At 39.1% G+C, this 21447-nt stretch overlaps 1 protein-coding gene across 12 annotated transcripts in view; it reads left to right on the top strand.

Moving 5' to 3' along the window:
- The first annotated feature begins 1793 nt into the window (after positions 1–1793).
- CD44 (CD44 molecule (IN blood group)) overlaps positions 1794–21447 on the top strand; it is a 72933-nt gene continuing 53279 nt past the window's right edge. For all 12 annotated transcript variants that reach the window (XM_026707172.2, XM_087921371.1, XM_026707190.2 and 9 more), the window contains exon 1: positions 1794–1993. In XM_026707172.2, coding sequence (XP_026562957.2) covers positions 1924–1993 — 70 coding nt within the window. In that variant the 5' untranslated portion in view covers positions 1794–1923. The remainder of the gene's footprint in view (positions 1994–21447) is intronic.

Consider the following 21447-nt stretch of genomic DNA (forward strand, 5'->3'; position numbering starts at 1 on the left):
TGACCATGCCCACCCAGCAACTGGGCAGCAAACCAGTTGCTGGGATTTTTGAATCCCACTCCTGGCCAGAACTAAACAAATTTCTTGGATGAGAAGTGAAACATTTTCAAGGTAAAAAACAAACCAATCAAGAAAATCCAGTTGCCTTTTGAAAAGCATCTTTGGGACACCTATGACCTGGATGATTGAGAATCTCCATAGACATTAGTGACCTGTGTACTTCTGGTACAGATACTAGGTGGAATATCTAGCTTCCCCTTCTGCCCCTTTTTCCTCTAAGGTTATTTTTTCTTTGAAAACTGTTAAACTTTACTTAAAGTAGGGGACAGCTTAACTATAGGTCTATTCCCCGTAAATGAAAATCATCAGGCACTCTTTTTTAATAGAGGGATATTTTTAGATGTACATAAAGCTTACAGAAGGAGTCTATGTCATAGTAACAAGAAAGTGGAACAAGATTGTCTTCTGCTCAGTAGTTTTTGAGGATTTATCCTCAACAGCTCATCAGTTTAGGGAACTTGTACACATCAATGACAGAAAAGCCATTCAGTTTCTATCTTGTAGAATTGTTCTTGTTGTTTTCAAATTTCAGTCTTTTGTTGTTTAAAATGTGGTTAGAGTCAGTTTTAGTCTTTCATTGAGCTGTCCTCATTCTTGAAATGTACATGAGCTTAGACTATGTAGTATCATCCAAAATTGTTATAACCCTTTGGAAATATGGACTATATACCTAAATCAAAAAAAAAAAATCCTTCACATTGAGTGACATGTGGACACCTGGGGAGGTTGCAGAATGGGAAATTTAGAAGGTGGCTCTGGATTGAAGAGGCTATTTTAAACAGGCATTTAAATACCGTATTTAGAAAAACACTGGACTATTTCAAGTTGCAGGTTCAGAAAGGATGCGGTTAGGGCATGAAGTGTGTAATTTTATGGATACCAGATAACAATAGTAAAGAGAAGACGAGAGGGAGAAGAGCAACACCTGTGGTTACAGAAAGAAGAAGTTCAACAGTGTTTTTAGTTTCCTGCTTTCTTCTGCCTTAACAATCTGTTTTGAAATGAGTTTGTGGGCAGTAAATTCTGAGGGCAAAGCAGGACAGAAAACACCGGGCCAAGGTTTTGTTTTCTTTGCATTCTCGGTGTAATGTTTAAAGTCCATAATGGCACACACAGAAGTGTCTCATTTATTAATCTAGGATTACACCAAGAAATCTTTGAAAAAAATAAAACAAAAACAAACCCCCGAGGTTCTCTCCTTGCCTTTTTGAAAAGCGCAAGCACCTCTCTGATGATGTTGCAGTTAAAAAAAAAAAGCATTCTAAATTTAATCGGTTTATAAGGTCTGGCAAAAGAGGGCTGGGAGAATCTCGGAGGAGTTGGGGAGGGGGGAAACATTCCTTGCTTAAACTCTCTGCCTTTCCAACGAATACACAAAAAGAGGGAGGAAAGCTGGGATTAGGAAGCATTGCTAAAACTCAACAGTTGCAGCCCAGCCTCTCGCGCTCGTTTTTCTGGGGCCGCGTGCCGCGCCGAGCAACTCTTTCCACCCCGCCCCCAGCCACGAGGTGCTTTCCAGCCCAGCTGCCTCAGGGGGAGCGCGCAGCGTTGAGTCAAAGCCGTTTGGAGTCTGCATGAAATATTAGCGGCAATTGTGCTTACTCATAAGTAGTAGCCTTTTATCTCCTCCTCCCCTTTTTTTTTCCTTTTTCTTTTTCCAATGCCGTGTCATTTGTGTTCCAACAGGGGTGTGACTTCAGATTCTGCTCTCCTCCCTGTTTAGGTCCCTCATTACTTCAGGCGCGCTTCATATTGGAATAGAAGTGGTAGCAAAACTTAAGACGCCGGCTTTCTGGACAGATTTGTGTGAGCTGCGAGAGGAAACTCCTTCGTCCTTGGGTACAAGATCTGGAAGCGGGAGCAATGGCCAAGTTCTGGTTGTGTGCAGCCGTTGGATTTTACGTGTTGCTGCCGCTTTGTGCAGCCCGAATGGGTAAGTGGCGGGTGAATGGGAAATCTATCAGGCTCTGAGCTGAGTTAGAGGCAAATGGTTTATTAGGAGATGAAGACTTCTCCTTGTCAGTGCCTCGAGTGTTAACACAGTTTAATCCCAGTGGCGTTTTACTGTTGGTTTGTCCGTGTGCGTTTTTTCCCCCCTTTGGAGAGCTGAGGCGGTTGTTGGGCCCCCGTTCAGAGACGTCTGAAAAGTTAGCCCTGAATGGGAGAAATACTAATCGGTAAAGTGAACGGTAAAGTTTGGCAGAAGTTTTGCGCATCTGGTGCGCATTCAGCAGTGGCTTAGGCACTTATGGATTCATTTTCCCTCCCTTCGTTGTGTAAAGCAGATGGGAGAGGGAGAAAAGGGAGGGAGAGAGCGAGTGCAAACCCTCCTGACTTGGACTTAGGTCTCTGCAGTGATGGGAAGCCAATTGTTCCCATAGGAGATGCAGGAAGCCTTGTACCTACCTCCAACGTAATGAAAACTGAGCAGTGTTCGTTTCTTTCAGACAAGACTGCTGCGACCTGGAAGCAGATTTTTAAGCCCAGTTAGCAGGAAAAGAGTAGTTTTTTTCAACTTCATCCTATTTTCTCTAGTATCCCCCCTTCGTCCTTTCTAGTTGTTCCGTGAATAATAAAATGAAATGCTTGTTTGTGAATGAAAGTGGTTTTTGTGTTTTTAAAAATCACATGCCCCAAATGTCAAAATGCTCTTAAAGTTTGATGTGATACAGAGCCATAAATAGTTGCAGTGAAATAACTGTGCCTTTAACAGAGACTCATTGTTAATAGTAATTGCCCTGAGCTGTTTTGAAGGGAATCTATTATCCTTTCACCCTTATTTCTTCTCCCCTTACTCAGCACCCTATACCTGTTCTTGGAGGCTGACAAAACACTTTTAACAACTGTGGCTTCCTCAGTACCTTTATATTATTTGAACATGAAATGAATTAGGGAATAGTTGCTTGGCTGATTTGTAAATGGGTGTGTCAAACTGCACATTTCTCAATAAATTTTGGAATCGATAAAATATCCAGGAAAGCATGCACAAATATTTCTCTAGTGATTGTTATGAATTTAATTAAATACTCTATGAGTTTAATTAAAATAAATTCAAGGTGTTGAGTATGTCTTTTTAAGGTGGTGGAAAGTAATCCTTATCCATGTGAGATATTAAGTTTTACAATACATGTAACATATGCATGTGCACAAGTAAATAACATAATATTTCCAGTTTACTATCCACTCTCAACTAATACCTTATTTTATGAACTGTCAAATCTTTGATTCATAATAACAGCTTGCTTGGTGCAACCTTTTGTAAGAAAGATAGAAGGGCAGCCTCGTCCTCCATGTATATACGCCATTCCTTGTTAAGGTTAAGGGAGAAAAAGAGATTTCATGTACATCTTAAGTAACTTTATATAATGTTTTAAGATGGTAGGCAGTGCAGTATATTCCAGATGAGTTTTGTGGGCGGAAATGACTGCAACTATGGATTATCCCTTTCCTATGTTCTGAGATGGCAATAGTCTAGGCAATAGAAATAGGGAATAGAATCCCTTCACTGGGAAGTAAGGCTGAATAAAGTATATAGTATCATGATTTGTGATAAACGTGTTCATTGACCAGTGAATAGTTTTGTAGGTTTCAAAACCCTACAAAACTTTTTATTCAGATGCCAAAGTAGTACCAGAAATTCTTGTATAACAGATGCAAGGCATGCCTCTCCCAAGCCACTTTCAACCTAGTGGGAAGTAAGTTAAAGGATTTTCCAGAAGATAGATGACATTTTCCTTGCATTTATATTGCTTCCCTAATAGGGCACACTAATGATTTATAGAATTTTAATCCTGATATTATTGTTACGGGCCAATAAAACTTCACTGTGAAATCTTGCTTACCCAGGAAACTTTACTAAGCACCCTTGGGCACATTACTTTCTTTAAATTTAATCTAGATTCTGTGCTATAGGAGGCTATTGTATAATTAACACCCACATGCTTACACGAGTTATCCTAAAATGAGTGGATTATGATGTGACAATCACAATGTAAAAAAAAAACTACAAACATTTATATCATCAGATCAGAATTTTTATAAGTATTTGAAGATGCCAGTGATTGCAAAGTTCTTGCCATCTTAGAGGATAATAGCTATATGATGTAGGCAATACTGTATTGTACAAATTTCAGAAAGTCAGTCTAGTAAAATATAGCCACAGGGATCATTTCTTCCAGTTCTCCATTCTCAGTATTTATTGGAACATGTGTTGAATTGAATTCACGTCCATGTATGATGGTGAATCTCCACTACTTAACTCATTTAAGATTTTTTCTGATAAGCTATTCAAGTTGACAGTTAGATTGAAGTTAACGTCCGTGAATGTTGGGTATGGGCACATGTTTCTTAGCTTCTCTTTTTTCACTTTATTTCTGTATGAGGTTATGTCTTCCATTTCCTGAAACGTTTGATGTGTTTGAGCCAGAACTCAACAAAACTTACTTTTAGATTTTCCTTTAGATTCTTTGTACAGTTACTTGATCCACTTTGTATTATTAGCTTATAACTTAAGGTCTTTCACAGCTTGGGACAGGGTATCTAAGGGAGATAGATAGATGATAGATGGATGGATGGAGAGAGAGAGAGAGAGATGCACTACCAAGCTCTTATTCTGAAACATTTCTGTGGATTAACCCATTATGTGACAGTGATAGATAGCTAAAGGCAAAGAGACCTTCTGGTAATAGTAGTGCACTTACAAAGAACTTTCTCCAAAGCAATTTCTCTCAATCATATCCTATCATTTTATACCAGAAGATCTACTTTTATTCCTCCTTCAATACATAGTCAGTTTTTTGTTTTCTGATTGTTTTTCTGCCTCTTTTATATGTTTTTGGACAGCTTTAACATGTTCTTTGTATTTTGATCTTATTTTTATGCCTTGTCCCATAGAAATTTGACCATAACTGAGAGAATTAAAAGACTCAATACCCTCGTGTCTTAGAAAAGAAAGTGCTGATCCACAAAGGGCCAGCCTTTTCAATCAGCTTCCGAAGTTTTACCTCAATATGCAGAGCTACTTAACTTAATGTATGACTTGTATACATTGTAGTTATATTTCTATTATAGGTAAAGTTGAAATCAGATGAAATCAGGGGGCCTGACAGAGGTAGAAGAAGTGAGAAAATCTAGTCCAATTTGTGCTCAGTGAACAATAGGTAATGAGGAAGCCCCTTCAGCATCTTCAACAGATGTCTGAGGATAGTTTGCAAAGTAGAATTTGTCAATTTCCATGGCATTTTGTTCAGTTACATTTCACAGATATAGGAATTTTTTGTTATGCTTAACCAGAGTTTATTCTTGCAATTTCTACCTATTGTTTTGAGCTCTGTTTTAGGAACAACAGAACAATTACGTTGCATCTTTTGCATGCCATGTTTTTAGTTATATAAATACAATTATTGACCTTTTTCTGGCATTCATCTGGATACATTAAGACTTGAAACAGATTTGACCTCCAAGTGTTTTAAAGCAGGCTTCAAAACACTTATAAGCAGATGTAAGCACAACTCTTCTTCAGACTTTATGGCTGAATGTATGCAGTTTGCAGAGCTGCCGTCATGGCACCATTTTACAAGCCTTCACGTGTTCAAGCTATAATCCAGCAGGCTAAACTTTTTCAAGTGTTTCCGTTAGAACTTGTTATTTATCCCCCACACCTTCCTGGTTGCTTTTCTGTGATGTGCTTCAGTATGTTTCTTGAAACATGTTGTCTAGGCTGAGCTTTTTATTTTTTTTAAAAAAAGTGTGAAAGTATACTGAAATGCAATGTTTTTAATTTTATTTCAGTTGAATATTGTTTTGGTTTTGGCCTACCTTCTCAGAATTCTAAGAAATTTAATACAACTCAAGTCCAAAGGCAAAGTGTGAGACTGTTACAGGAGTTAACTGTGGGTTCAGAAACGGAAGGGGGGATGTGATAAATGTTTCTGAAGCAGAGTCAAGAAATACGAGAAAAGCATGGGTAGTGAGTGAAGAAAGGGTAAAGATCCTCAGAGAGCAATGTAACATATGAACTTGGTTACTTATGAATGTCCATAAACAGAAAAGTGTAATATGCAATTCATTTGAAAAAGAAAAAAATGGAAAAGAGAGAATAGCAGAATGAAATATATTATCACCGCACTTTATCAGTAAAATACATAGCATACACAAATCCAGATCAGATATAGCTGTTCCAGAGTTGAATAATAGCAGAAGAAAAATACTTGAGAGACATTTTAGAAATTTAAAATACTAGGATTATGAATCCAATATAATGAATAAATGAGAAGGGTTAATGTCCCCATTATCAAGGAATAGAGATCCAATAGTCATTCGGAACAGTTGCAAAGGATATTTCAAGATCAGAGCCATTTGAATACTGATTTAAATAAAAAGGAAGATTAGGATATGTTCCATTCTATAAGACAGTTATAAACTTCAGATTCAAACATTTAATCAATTTATCTTTTGACTCAGTTCTAACAAAACAATATACGCTTAAATTATAGTATTTGGGTTTTTTCTCCCCATTTCTGAATATATTTCATGAACAAATTTGAAGATTTCAAATCTCTTACTCATTAACATTTGTCTTGTTCTTTAATGAGTTCTAATTCAATAAAGAATGTAGCAAGAAAAGTATTTGCTTTACGTTGGAAAACAATATATTGTCAGGATATATCAGCTATAGGCGATATTTTAAATATCAAGTATTATAGTAACTGGAAAACATAAACAAAGAAAAACGGTATGGTTTAGAGCAGGGGTGTCAAACTTGCGACCCATGGACTGGATGCATCATGCGTTAGCTATGTCTACCCCTGGTTTAGTGAAGGAGGAAAAAGTCATAATACGTAACCTGATGACAAAGTGATGCTGCAAGTTTGACACTCCTGGTTTAGAAGGATGAATTGTAATATAATTCTGAAATATGTGAGGATATTGTTTTTACTAAGGTCAATTTATTTCCAATGGATTCATTTTTTGACATTTTGATTATACCCTACTATATCCAGAATTCAGTAGAAGACAAACATTTTCAAAGTTACAGCTCATGCAAAGAATGTAATAGCAGGCTTAAACATAGGTTTCACAGTTTATAAATACACATACATTTGAATGATTTTCCATTCTGAAATATAATTTCTTAAGCATCATTCTGTAATATTTCTTATCTCAGATTTTTCTATCTTGAGGGAGGTGGGACAAAGTTTGCTGTACTTCTTCTCATGGAACTTTTTCTATGTGGTAATTTTTAGTTATAAAGGTAGTCTAAATACCTTTAAAAACCAAAGGTGCAGATATGAAATTAAAATAGCATGCAACAAGGCATTTATATCTAAACAAATACAAATTACATCTACTCTTTAATTTCATCTGTTTCAAAAGGAAAATGTTGAGAATCAGAGAAGAAATTTAAGCATTCATTTAAAACATAATACAGTTGTACATGCTTTAAAAGAAGTGCCAGCCTATTTTTAGGCTTTTTCATGAGCCTTAAAAAATGAGAGATTGCATTAAGATTTGCACCAATCCCTGAGGAACCTCACAAAGCAGAGACTAGGGTCAGACCTCTTGTTCTCAATCAACAATGACTGTAAATGGCCTTGAAAAAAGGGAGACAAACCAGGACAACACTGTGCCTCCAACTCCAGTTCCCAAAGTTGTTCCAGGATACCATGATCAATGGTATAGAAAGCCATTGAGAAGTCCGTTAGAATAAGGATGAAACCCCCCCCCCACGTCCTTTCCCCCAGAGATCATCAAAATCAATGCCATTTCTATTTCATATCCAGACCTGAATCCCAACTGAAAGGAATCCAGATAATCTGCTTTTTGGGATCTTTTGGATCTGCAGTACAACCACCTTCCCAACATCTTTTCCCAGAAAGGGAAGATTGGAGATAGGAAGTTAACTGTCTGTCAGAGTGGGAATGGTTTCTTAAGAAGGGGGCAAACATCATCTCTCAGGAAGCTTTTATAAGCTAGGGGGAATACAGATCTAAAACATGTGGCTGAGCTCACATTCCCTAGGATCCTGTCCATTTTATGAGGACCAACAGAGACAAACCATTCCCAAATAAATGGGAAAACATTTGTCCCAGGTATTTCTACCAGACCAATGGCTCTATCGACATCCAACTGTTTGAACTGGCATAACACTGATGATGGACAATATCCTTCAGCCACTGCGTCTGAAATCTAGTGGAGACTGTAGTTGGGTGACACACAGCTCTTTCTCCCAATATTTGAGTGTTCTTCCCTTCATCTGCCTTGTCTTGAGAGTCATCACTGAGACAACTACCTGTAATATTCAAAGCAATATGTTAACTAAATATAGTGAACATATATATAAATAAAGAAAAGCAAGAGGAGGGAAATTACGTTATTTGAAATGTTTGTCTAATTCACACTATCACCCTTATAACTGTGATGGCGAACCTATGGCATATGTGCCACAGGTGACACGCAGAGCCATTTGTGCCGGCATGTGAGCTGCAGGTAAGCTTACCTCACTGCATATGTGCATGCCTCACAGCTGATTTTCTGCTGGTTTGAAGTCTTTTTCCGCCTCCCAAAAGCTTGAGGAAGGCTTCTGCAGGTTTCTGCAAGTTTTGTAGGCCAAAAACTAGCCCCATTTCATCACGGTATTTTCAGAAAAGCAGGAAGTGACGAACGGGGCTAGTTTTCAGCCTGCAAAGCTTGCAAAACCTTTTCTCAAGCCTTTGGGAGGCTGAAAAAAGGCCTCAAACCGGCTGAAAATCAGCCGTGAGGTGCAGTGCAGGCAAGGGGGTGGTGGGTGGGTGGGATTGCACACGCATGCGTAGGGTGCATGGGGGCACGCATTGCCTTCTGGGTGCTGGCACGTGAGTGTGCAAGCGTGCGCACAATTTTTGGCACAGGAGCCCAAAAAGGTTAGCCACCACTGCTCTATAATAATAGAAGTTTTTAAACTATCTTTAAAATCAGCCTATAGGTAGTCTTCAATTTACAACCATTCATTTAATGACTGTTTGAAGTTACAATGGCACTGAAAAAAGTGCCTTGTTTTTCACATAACGATTGCAACATGCCCATAGTCACATAATCAACATTCAGATCAGAGGTGGTATTCAGCAGATTCTGAACCGGTAGCGGAAATTTTGAGTAGTTTGGAGAGCTGGCAAATTCCACTTCTGACTGGCCCTGCCCCCATCTATTCTCTGCCGCCCGAGTCCCTGCTGATTGGCTGGGTATTCTGTGGTTGCCCTGCACAGGAGAACAGAGCTGGAAAGCAGGTTACTGGGGTGGGGAGAGAATGAGAGTTTGCAGTACCCTTGGCCCAGGAGTGGGGTGGGAATGGAGAGTTTACAGTATCCTTCCCCTGCCACACCCACCAAATCACACCGACAAAACTGGTAGTAAAAAAATTTTGAATCCCATCATTGATTCAGATGCATGGCAACTGGTATTTTTGTGACCTAGGCTTATGTGATCACCTTTTGTGACCTGACAAGCAGTCAGTGGGGAAGCCAGATTCATCTAACAACCATGTTACTAAGTTAACTACCGTGATTCACTTAACAACTGTGTCAAGAAAGATAATAAAATGGGGCAAAATTCACTTAACTGTCTTGCCTAGCAACAGAAATGTTGGGCTCAATTATGGTCATAAGTCAAGGGCAACCTGTGTGTATTTAGCAATATTAGTCTTATCTGAATTTAACCAGTGGTGAAACAACTTAGGGTAATCTCCCTTCTCAGGTCAGATCAAAATTGGCTTTTTAACCTAAGCTCATAAAAGACACTCTTCATCATTACTACCTGTGACAATCTATTTTATCAAACCAGGATATTTTCCTGTTCCAGTATTAAGCACAACTTTTGTCTTTTAGAAAATTCTTTATTCAGTTAATCACCAAATCAAGTAGCAGTAGCTAACCAACTTGAGAGTGCGGGAGTATCTAGAACAGGGCTCTCCAACCCCTTGGGGCGCAGCCTACTACCAGGCCTTGAACAGTTTGGAACTGGGCTGTAGAAGTAATGGGTTAGCATGTGCGGCCTGTGCCTGATGCTTTTCTGCGAAGCTGGAAAGCTTGGGGAATTCTGATTTAGAAGTTCTAGAACTTCAGTATTATTGCCAACTAAATAGATACATTGATTCATTTTCAGAAGTTGTGTTCAACTCAAGGAAGTTATTTTCCCTTTATCTGGATCTGAATTGTTTATTTGAGCATAAGGTAGTAATAAACCAGAGATCAAAGAATACTATCATGTCTTTACAAAGGATCCCAGCGAGCATTTTTTTTTAATTTCACACCTTTTTGTTTTCCTAGCAACCATTACTGGGAGAGATTTTAACGGTGTAGTGCTAAGTTCGCAGTTTAAAAGGCAGTTAGGAAAGTTCAAGGTACTATGGGTTGTTTAGTCGTTGGCTCTTAGAAAGATAATGTATTGCAGCCTGCAAAATTTCCATAACAACTTACATCCTCTGCTGTAATAGAACTGTGAAACCACAAAAAGGGTGCGTTGTATATTTCCCAAGGCATATAGATAGACTTAAAATCATTTGTTTAGTGACCATTAGAACCTAAAGCAATGCTGAATGAAGGGACTTGTAACCTGTGCCTGAAGTTAAGCCATTGCAACCTATCTGGGGTCAGTCACATAAGCAAAATTCAGGCAGTTGGCAGCCCATCCACACTTAACTGCATGACTGAAGGAGGCCTTCAACTTCTCCCACACAGTGTTCCGGTTCTGCAAAGCAAGTACTCTTCAGTGAAAGTACCATAAAAACCAGCAATGGTTCAGCTTTTTCAGTGAAATGGTTAGTGCATGTGATTTCCCCAGCTGAGTAGGACAACACAGATAAGAATGCAACAAATGGGAAGAGCTGGAAACAGTTTTGCCCAGTGGGGAAATGCCGGAGGCTGGCTCAGGGAGCATTATAGGAATTGAATCTGCACTCAAGTGCAGCCTTTTAGGGACAAATGCTCTTCCATTGGGCCATGAGGCAAAGAAGATGGGAGATTCCCCTTGCTCTGTTTATCCTGGAAAAAAATCCAACAGCAATTGTGAAGAGAGATGATAAAGTACAAGGAGGGCTGGGATGGCAAAATCAGATTCAATTAGTTCAAGTCCGCTGGATTCTTTCATTGCAATTACTAGGTAATGTAGCTTTCAATATACCAAGGCTCTGGGGCTGCTTACCACCTCACAATGCATGGTGATTGATCAAAAGAGCAGAAATGGGGAAACATAGGCAGAGGGAGACAGCTGGAGGCAGTTCTTTACCTTACTGGGGTTTTGAAACTGGGAGAGACTAAACCCAGAATGGCTTGGGTTTGGGTGGGTACTCGCTGAATGGGGTCTATGACAATTTGCCATAATCAACTCACCACAGCCAACTCGCTATGGCCATCTCACCAAGGACAATTCACTGCAGGACAAGAGTTACACTAATATCAAAGAAATTGTGAAATAAAATCATTAAAGAAAGGATGCAAAAGGAGAGAGAATGAAATGTGAATGGAAAAAATTAAAATATTTTTATTTATTTTAAATAATTAAATATAATTGTTAAATTGTTACGCAATGGGTTGTCTCAAAATGAGTTGCCCGTGACGAGTTGTCCTATGCCAAGTTGCCCACAGTGAGTTTGCCACAGCGAGTTGGCTGTGGAAAATTGTCCCATTCCTGCTGAATGTCCCGTGATTCTCAGTTGACAATTGCAATGAGAAGTGCTGAAATAGCTGCTGTAAGTCATTATGGTCACGTGACATCTTGCTTTACAGCAGCATTGACTTAAGACAGCAGTCCCTTTCTCAATTGTAGTTGTAAGCCAAGGTTACCAGTATTCATTTGCTTACCATATGTACATACTCTGTGATGACCTGAGGCTTGGCACAAAGGCAACACCATCACAAAAGTAAGAAGAGTCCCTTAAGCACCTCCAACTTTGCCCCCTATGTCCAGGTTACCTTCGGCTAGAGAAAAAGCTCTCCCAAGAACAGTCTTTAAGTGGAGGAAATTCAGTCCAAAAACAAAGTACATACAAACTCTAAATAAAAATCCACATAAACCACACTGCAGTAATTAACCTGACAGGGTCGGAGAAGGAATTGCAGACTTGAAATCCCAGCAAAACACACAGTTGGAAAAATTCCAGGAACCCAGATAAGCCTCAACAATACCAGATAATTCATGATTTGCTCCCAACAGTTTGCTGTGGGCATTTTCCCTTTTTAAACACTGTGTTCCCCACTGTAGCTAATGAAGGGAATCAGGGCCCTTTCCTCCCCCGTAAGCCACACAACTCATGTTGCTCCCTTCTCTGTTCCTCCCTGCATGCCCTAAGATGAAGAGGGGGTGGGCCTGGATCTTCCTCTGAATTCCTTCTCTCTTGCTCTACCTCTCCCCTGATCTGCCCAGCCAGACTTTACCTTTCCCCAGTTTCTTCCACAGCCAGCGGAGCCACACTCCCACTCCGTCAGCCATTTAGCCTCCCCCTCCAAATCAGATTCGGACAGGCATGACACACTCTAGGAAAAAACTAGGAGGCCAAAAGTGATAGTGGCTACTCTATGTGATTTTTACACAGACCATATGGAATAATAATTGTAAATTGCCACCTATATGCAGGTTTAGTCTTTTTCTGATTCAGAAATGCTTTTTGTTACTCTTTTTGATATGAATATGAATAGTCTTTTAAATTTCCTTAACCAACATCTTGCTCTACAGAGAGTTTTAAAAAAAACTTCACTGAGTGTAGGTCACCTTCTATTTGAAACCATATGACCTTTCTTACGAGATTCCACTATAAATTTCAAACAAACATCCTCTGGGCTGTAAAAAATTGGCAAACAGCCTGGGTTTTTTCAGTGATTTGCACATAGAATCCCAGTTGCAAAGAACAGAATGCCAAATCTGACGGCTTGTCTTCCCTGATTGTCAAACCACAATCAAGCTTTCTTGCAGTGATGAATTGGCTGTACCATCAGTAGCAGTTGGCTGTGAATTCCCCGCTTCTGCTTTTGGTGACCCCACCCTCAGCCTGAAATGAATATTTAGAAGTCAATTAAATGGAGAAGAACAAAAGAAATGAAAAGATCAGAGAAAAGGAAAAAGGGGAACAAGCAAAGCAGTGTCTTTAAAATATTTTCTTTATCCTATGGATATTCCAATTAATTATAAGTACATTTATGAAGCTTTTTTCTCCCTCTTTTGGATGGATATATTTGGTGTTAACTTTTATTCAGAAGGAAACGCTTTTCTAAAACATGTAAAAAGCAAATAGGATTTGGTTGTGTTTCATATGTTTAATAAAGCATGTTGCAATGCTTACTTCAACCCACACAACACAATGGAACTTCTATAGCTTTGGTTAAAAGCTTTACCGTTGTCAGCTTATTTTACATTTTCTTCTGTTTTGTTTATTAAGATGATTCATTCTAAATAGTATTGTGGCGCTATGCAACCAAAGAGAAATTCTTTAAGATGTCATTGATTTGGGTGGAAAAAGTTAGTTCATGTTTAAATTTCAGCAACTGAAATCCAGTGGACTTTAAACATGCTTAATATTGGCTGAATCATGTTCAATAGCAATAGTACTTTACAGCCCTCTCTAAGCAGTTTAAAGAGTCAACATATTGCCCCCAACAAGAAGTTTTGGACCCTCATTTTACTGACCTCAGAATAATGGAAGGTTGAGTCAACCTTGGGTTTAAAACTTAACATTGAAAAATAGAAATACCAATATAACTGAAATAATTGTTTGGTCATGCAAAGTTTATGATGAAAGCTGACCTTTAATATTGGTCACAATACTTTTCCCTGGCATCAACCCTAATTTGGAGCAGAACGCGATTAAATGTTTATAGTTTTGGTGTCAATGCATGGTTTAGTAATAAAAAATTCCCAAGAAAGAAAATGATTAACAGTAGATTGCCTGGTTCTATTTTGGAAATAGCATTTGCTTTTGATTTGGGTGAATTGTAGCATTAAAGAAGCCCTTCTTGCTGATTTTCCATCTCTAGCTTTGTTTTTCCATTTGTTTGCTACTGGCGAAACTCTGAAAAAATGGGTGTGGTATGCAGTGTCAGACATGTTAAGCATTAAAAGTGAATTTTTTATTAGTCATTTTGCTATGCGGAGAGTCCTTTTTTTCTACAAAGTGTTTTCCATATGGGCAGAGGAAGCTTGTGTGTGAGAGAGAGACAGAGGGACTGCCTTCCAATACTGCCAAGCAGCTTATATGCAAATATATGTATATTTTGAATTGTTGAAAGACAGTTCAAGATACCAGGCATAGAATCTTTTATGACAGCTGAATAAATAATTTTGAAAATGGTTAAGTTAACAATTTCCCAATTCTGTTTTCAAATAATACCTATTTACACAAAAACTTACTCAAATATTATGTCATCTGTTCATGTTCTGAATTTCTATTTCCAATTAGATGAACGGTGAATGGTGAAAGGTACAATTCAACGTCTTTGCATATAAAGTGAACACTTTTTATTAAGAATTTTCCTAGACATTTCAGCATATTGGATAATAGGTTGGATTGGTTGTGTCTACTGTCTGTTATGAGTACAGTGACATTGATAGTAAATTCACAGTAGTCATCCAATGACTGCCCATACGCTGCTATACACATAAGTTTCAACATCAGTTGAAAAATGATAATGATATATTTCTGCAACAAAGAAATACTTATTCAAACAATCTTTGCAAGAGATTCTGCAACTAATGGCTAAAATAACTTTGTGTACGGTTTAGATGTATCTTCCTTGACACTCGAAGCGGTAAAAGAGGAAATAAAGAAGACGATGACTGATTGGATGGTTCTACCGTGTTTCTCCAACAATACGGCCTCCACCAATAGGAAGACCCAGCATGTTTTCTAGGCATAAAATCAAATTAAGCCCCTCCCACCAAATTTAGGCCTAATTTAAAACATGCAAAATGGGGGGAAGGTTGGGGGGACTTGCCGTTAGGAGCGCCCCACGGGCAGCAATTCCTCGCCACCAGCCGCTCCTAATGGGTTATCATGGCGAAGCACAGAGAGCTCCCTACTCCCACCAAACACCTTTGCTGCAGACCCAAGACCTTTGGCACCTGCCGCTGTTGCTTTCCCTTCTGCCCATTCCGCTGCCATGTTTGGAGCTGCCGCTTCAGTGTTTGGAGTGCCGTCGCCATTTGGAGCACTGCTGCCATGTTTGGAGCTGCCGCTTCCGTGTTTGGAGTGCTGCCGCCATTTGGAGCACCACCGCCACGTTTGGAGCTGCCGCCGCCATTTGGGCTGCCGCCACCATTTGGAGCACCGCCACCATGTTTGAGCTGCCACTGCCGTGCTTGGAGTGCCGCCGCCATTTGGAGCACCGCTGCCACCTTTGGAGCTGCCGCTTGTGTTTGAGTGCCGTCAACGCTTGGAGCTGCTGCTCCGAAGTTTGCAGCACTAAGCCGCTGTTTGGAGCACCACCGCCATTTGGAGCGCCGCCACCACTCCAAACACGGCAGCAGCTCCAAACACAGAAGCGGCAGCTCCAAACGTGGCGGCGGTGCTCCAAATGGCTGCGGCACTCCAAACACGGCGGCAGCTCTAAACACGGAAGCGGCAGCTCCAAACATGGCGGCGGTACTCCAAATGGTGGCAGCATTCCAAACACGGCGACAGCTCCAAACACGGAAGCGGCAGCTCCAAATGTGGCGGCGGCACTCCAAATGGCGACGGCAGCTCCAAACACGGAAGCGGTAGCTCCAAACGTGGTGGTGGTGCTCCAAATGCGGCGGCACTCCAAATGCGGCAGCAGCTCAAACATGGAAGCCAGCTCCAAATGTGGGGCGGCACCAAAGGGCGGCAGCTCCAAACACGGCGGTAGCTCCAAACGGGGGGGGGGGTTCAATGCCCGTGCCCCAAAGCGGCAGCAGCTCCAAACATGGAAGCGGCAGCTCCAAACGTGGCGGCGGAATGGGCAGAAGGGAAAGCAACAGTGGCAGGTTTCAAAGGTCTTGGGTCTGCAGCAAAGGTGTTTAGTGGGAGTAGGGAGCTCTCTGCGCTTCGCCACGATCACCCATTAGGAGTGGCTGGTGGCGAGGCTGCCCGCGAGGCGCTCTAGATGAGGATGAAAGGGGGGGAATTAAGTCACCCCCGAAAAGACGGCCTAGCCATTTTTTCGGGGCTCAAAAAATATAAGACCCGGCCTTATTTTATGAGAAACACGGTACTAGAATTAGAAAATCACCACTCAGCCATGAGACTTACTAAGTAATTTTGGTCTACTCCCTGTCTCCTAACATAATCTATTTTATAAAGCTGTTGTGGAGACAAAAGATGATGGCAGGCACTATCTATACTGCTCTGAGTTAATATAATATAAATAAGTAAATAAGAATATTTGCGCTGAATAATAAAAAGAATAGCAATAAAAGCCCTGAAAATAATCATGTAGTTCTCCAACTACAGGTAGTCCTCAACTTATAACAGTTCATTTAGTGACTGTTCAGTTACAACATTGAAAAAGCTGACTTATGACCATTTTTCACAGTTATGACCCTTAGCATCCCGATGTTCATGGCATAAAAATTCAGATGCTTGGCAATAGTTCCTATCGATGACTGTTGCTGTGTCTCAATGTCGTGATAATATTTTGCGACCCTCTGACAATCAAAGTCAATGGGGACGCCAGATTTACTGAACAAATGGGTTACTAACTTATCAACTTCAATGATTCATTTAACAACTGGGGCAAGAAAGGTCGTAGTATGGGGCAAAACTAATTTAACAACAGAAATTTTGGGCTCAATTGTGATCATAAGTCAAGGACTGCCTGTAATCCCATTCATTAGATTATGTCTAATGCATTTTCCCTTCCTTTTCCAACCCAATAATTTCTGTAATATTTCTGTAATAGTTTTAGTCTTTGGTGGCATCCATTACTAACAAGAAGAATTAAGGGGAAATTGTTTCCTTGAAAATAATGCTAATCAAAAAAAGGCAAGTTTGAATTATGTTTGCATCTTCTTTAATTTCTTTCTTCTGACTGCTGTTTGGCAAATGACTCAAATTAATTGGTTTACTTTTCTGCCCTGCCTCTAGACCTCTAGATTTTGTGTTAAGACTTTCCATATTGCCTGGTTATTGTAATAACTTCTATAAATATTTTCCTTTTGTTGACGCTAAGGTTTCTTGAGTACACAATAAACTGGGCCCAGATCTTGTTAACTTTCTATTTTCTGCAGCCTGATTTTCATTTTTAGCATTTCTGAATTAAGAAATTGATAAACTGTTTTCAAGAACTATAGAATAGTGCCAGCCTGTATGACTAAGTGGAACACACACATAAAACAAAATAATTACATTTGTTAAGATACATAAGCTATAATATTAACTGAATTCTAAAGGCTTAAAAAAAACTTACTATGGGACAACAAAAATTGTTGCTATCTTCCTTTCGTGCAGTATGAATTTCAAAACTTCTAAAGCATTACTACAGGAAACCCCTGGTGGAAAACCTCATATAGCTACGTTTTATGTTTTGGTTTTCAGCAAAATTGTACCCATAGTGAACCATTGATTTGCTTAATGATTGTGGTATTCATTTAGTAAGCATGGTGATTTGCTTAATGACTGCTGCAGAAAGGTCATAAAATTGGGTCAGTCACATGACCAATACATTTTATGACCATCATGAATTCAGACCATGATGGGAAGCTGCATTGCAGTCATAAGTCCAGAATTACTTCCTGTATTGACTTTCATTGCTTTTCATTTCCAAGTTGAAATTTATTGATCTTTCCATTCAATACTTTTTAATTGTATCCCCTCAGTTTTTGTATATATTTATATAGAGCCCCTCTTTGTGGGAGGTTTAGAAATACAAACTATAAATAAATATCCTATTCTTATCTGTAGAGGATTGGTTTCCATTTAATAATAAAGTGCTGTTTTTTTTCAGTCTGTGTAAACGTGGATCAGCAACACATCAAGCCCTGTTTTTTATTTGTTTAGTGTATGGCATTTACAGAGGTCATGGAATCACTGATACATGAAGCCCAGTGAAATGACTAACAATGACTGTGCCGACTTGAGAATGATGGAATTTATAGTCTAGTTTTCTTGAAAATTATTGGATTTTTATGAGAGAGAGAGAGAGAGAGACTCTGAGACTTTTGGTTTCATGCAAGGAAAGCAGCAGAAGTCTTTCTTTCTCTCCCCCAAACACCGTCAGAAATGAGCCTTTGTGAGACCTGTCGCGCCGGCGCAGCCTCTTGGAGCAGGATACCTTGCAGGGTCCCAAAGACTCATTTCTGGCAGAGTTTGGGGGAGAGAAAGAAAGATTTTTGTTGCTTTCCTTGCGTGCAGCCAAAAGCAGAAGAAGAAAGAAGTGGAAAGAAGCAGCCTGGCAGCCAGAGCAGGCGCAAGTAGGGCAAGTTCTCCCCCTCCGCCATTTCCCCCTTCCCCTCACTACCTCGTTCACAATGCAAGCGACACAAGCCTTGTGTTCCCACGGGTCAGGTGGGCGGTGCAGCCTTGTGTTCCTGTGCAGCCTTGTGTTCCTGCGCAGCCTGATTAATTGCTTTGGAGGGTGGTTTGGGGGTGAATAAAATGAGTTCCACACATATTTTGGCTTCCCAATGTGCATAAAAGTTATATTTACACTGTACTGTAGTCTATTAAGTGTGCAATAGCATTATGTCTAAAAAATGTAGCTACCTTAATTAAAAAATATTTCATTGCTAAAAAGTGCTAATCATCATTTGAGCCTTCAGCGAATCTTAATGTTTTTGCTGGAATATCTGCAAAGTGCATTAAACTGCAGCGCAATAAAACTAGACATATCTGTACAAGTATAATTAGTACATGTAACTGAGTCCCTAAAGACAAATATATTCATATCTTATGCCCCAGTTATGTAGCAATTTTCTTTCCTTTCTGACCCACTTTAAAATGTTGATTTTAGTCTTTAATATTGAGCAAATAGAAAGGAAGCCCATCTTTGGAAACCCCGAGAGAAGGAGGCACCAATTTGGCAATGTTGGCAGATTTTTGCCTTCTTATCAGGACATTGGTACTGTAACTGGACGTGGTATATTTATTATGAAAGCCAGTTTGACGTGATGGTTAAAGCATCTGGCTAGAAATAAGGAATTCTGCCTTAGGCACAAAGCCACCTGAGTGACCTTGGTTCAATTAATCTCATTCACCTAAAGAGGCAAGAGCAAACCACTTCTGTAACTTCTAGCTGAGAAAACTGCAGGCTAGTCCAAGCAGTGTCTGGGAGTCAACACTGACTTGAAGGCACACACTCATGGGTGTGGACACTTCATGCAAAAGCTGGACTTATTTGGAAGGAATGCTGATTCCTATTTTGAAACCCAAATATTTCATAGCTATTTTATCTGAAGGCCCAGTCCCATGCAGTTGGGCCAGTTTCTGAGGGTTTTGTTGTTTGGTGCTTTAATGGTCAATTAATACCAAAGCACTCTTTACCCAAGAAGTCCATAAGAATTTGTAGGAAAAGTATTCTCTTTTTTCAGTGCTTGCTAGCTTCCGAATGATCATAGGATTCTGTTTATTCTTTTGTTATTTTATATTGTTGTTTGGTGGCCTTAGATTTTTAATCATTTATCCCTACCACTGGGAATTACGTTTCCTCTACATCGAAAAGTTCAAAGATAAAATAAAGTCAGTAGGGGAGAAAAGCTATGTGACAAAAATATTTTAGTTAGGAAGAATGATTAGGAATTATTTATTTGAAAAAGGAGACATTCATTCCAAAATAATATAAATGATATATCTAATACAGGAATAAGCAAAGAGAAAATTTAATAGATATCCAGATTATTTCATTAAATGGACTGTATAGCCATGAGCCGACCACAAATGTCTAATTTTCACATCTTTCTTATAAGAGGAAAACTTCATTTTTGATGATTCTACACATGCTGCTTTCTCCATTTGTAAGAACTATTTATTTATTTGATAAATTTATTTGCCACCTATTTCGCTGTGGGGCTACTCTCAGTAGTAAAAAGAAAGAAATTAAAGGAGTTTAAACAAAACAGAAAGAAAAATAATAAGACAATAAAATAAACAGTGAAAAAGAAAACAGCGAGAATACATCAATATGATAACAAAAAGATGGACAGGTGGAGACCAGAGAGCAAAGGGAGGAAGTGGATCCTCTCAGCCACTCCATCATGGAACTCCCCCATTTGGTCCCCAGGTCTTCAGGCTCTCCGGAAAAATAGGGTGGAGGCAGATCTTACCCTAGCGAGTAGGATGTTCAAAAGCAGGGGTGTCAAACATGCATTGTCACGGTAGCATCATGACATATCGTGACTTTTTTCCCCTTTGCTAAACCAGGCATGGGTGTGGCCAACGTGTGATGCATCTGGACTGCGGGCCATGAGTTTAACAGTCCTGTTCCAAAGGGTGGATTCTGTGGCAAAGAAGGCTCTTCTTCTGGATCCCAAAAGTCAAAGGCCCCCTCTTCTGGTGCAAATAACATGGGCTTGTCCTAGCAGGATCAGATAGCTCATCAGGTAGCCTGGACCTATGCCATTGAGGGCTTTAAAGTCATAACCAACATCTTTATTTTGTAAAAAAATTTATTTGGGTTTTCACAAAACATAATACAAATAAAATATCTTTTTGTGAGAATAGCATGATCCCAGGTTGTCACTTTTCCATACAGACACAAACTCAATTTCATATTCATCTTTGTATTCTATTCCATATCTGATTACTATTTTAGCATTTTCTCAGTGATTTTCCCCTTCCCTTAGTTTTCTCAACCTTGTTTTTGATTATCTCATTCCTTTCCAAGTTCAATTACATATCTTTTTCTAAGTTTCAATATCTTTCTAATCATTATGTTTATACTTTGTCTGTCCTGTTTCAATTTCATATTTTCTTTTCTCATTAAACAAGTTTTCTCCTGTAGTTATTGATTGGAGTATGACACCTTTGTATCTTTTAATTTTTGTCCATTCAGATCTTATTTAAACTTCAGTTTATGCCTTTACAATTATAACATTCAATATCTAATCTCTATTTTATAACACATAACTTTTGCCAATCGAATTCTGCTTGGTACATTCTTAATATACACACTAAGTTCTTAAAGATAATATATATATATAAAACACTAATACATAAAATACTCATTCTATTCCAATTTGGTTCAACCATTAATGTTAGTTATAATCTTCCATTAATATTAATTAACATCTTTAACATTTCTTTTCTATTAAATATCATACATCCTTAGGAACACTTGTAATATTTCCATATTTTTTCCCATATTTCTTTTATATTTCTCTTCACTTAAAATTTTATAAATCATTAATGATCAAAATGTTCCCATCCTTTCCTAATTTCATTCTCTCATTCTCTTTATTTCATTTATTAACAAA

The sequence above is a fragment of the Pseudonaja textilis genome, chromosome 1 (genome assembly GCF_049901715.1).
Source record: "Pseudonaja textilis isolate UNSWEBS1 chromosome 1, rPseTex1.2, whole genome shotgun sequence".
Lineage (NCBI taxonomy): Eukaryota > Metazoa > Chordata > Lepidosauria > Squamata > Elapidae > Pseudonaja > Pseudonaja textilis.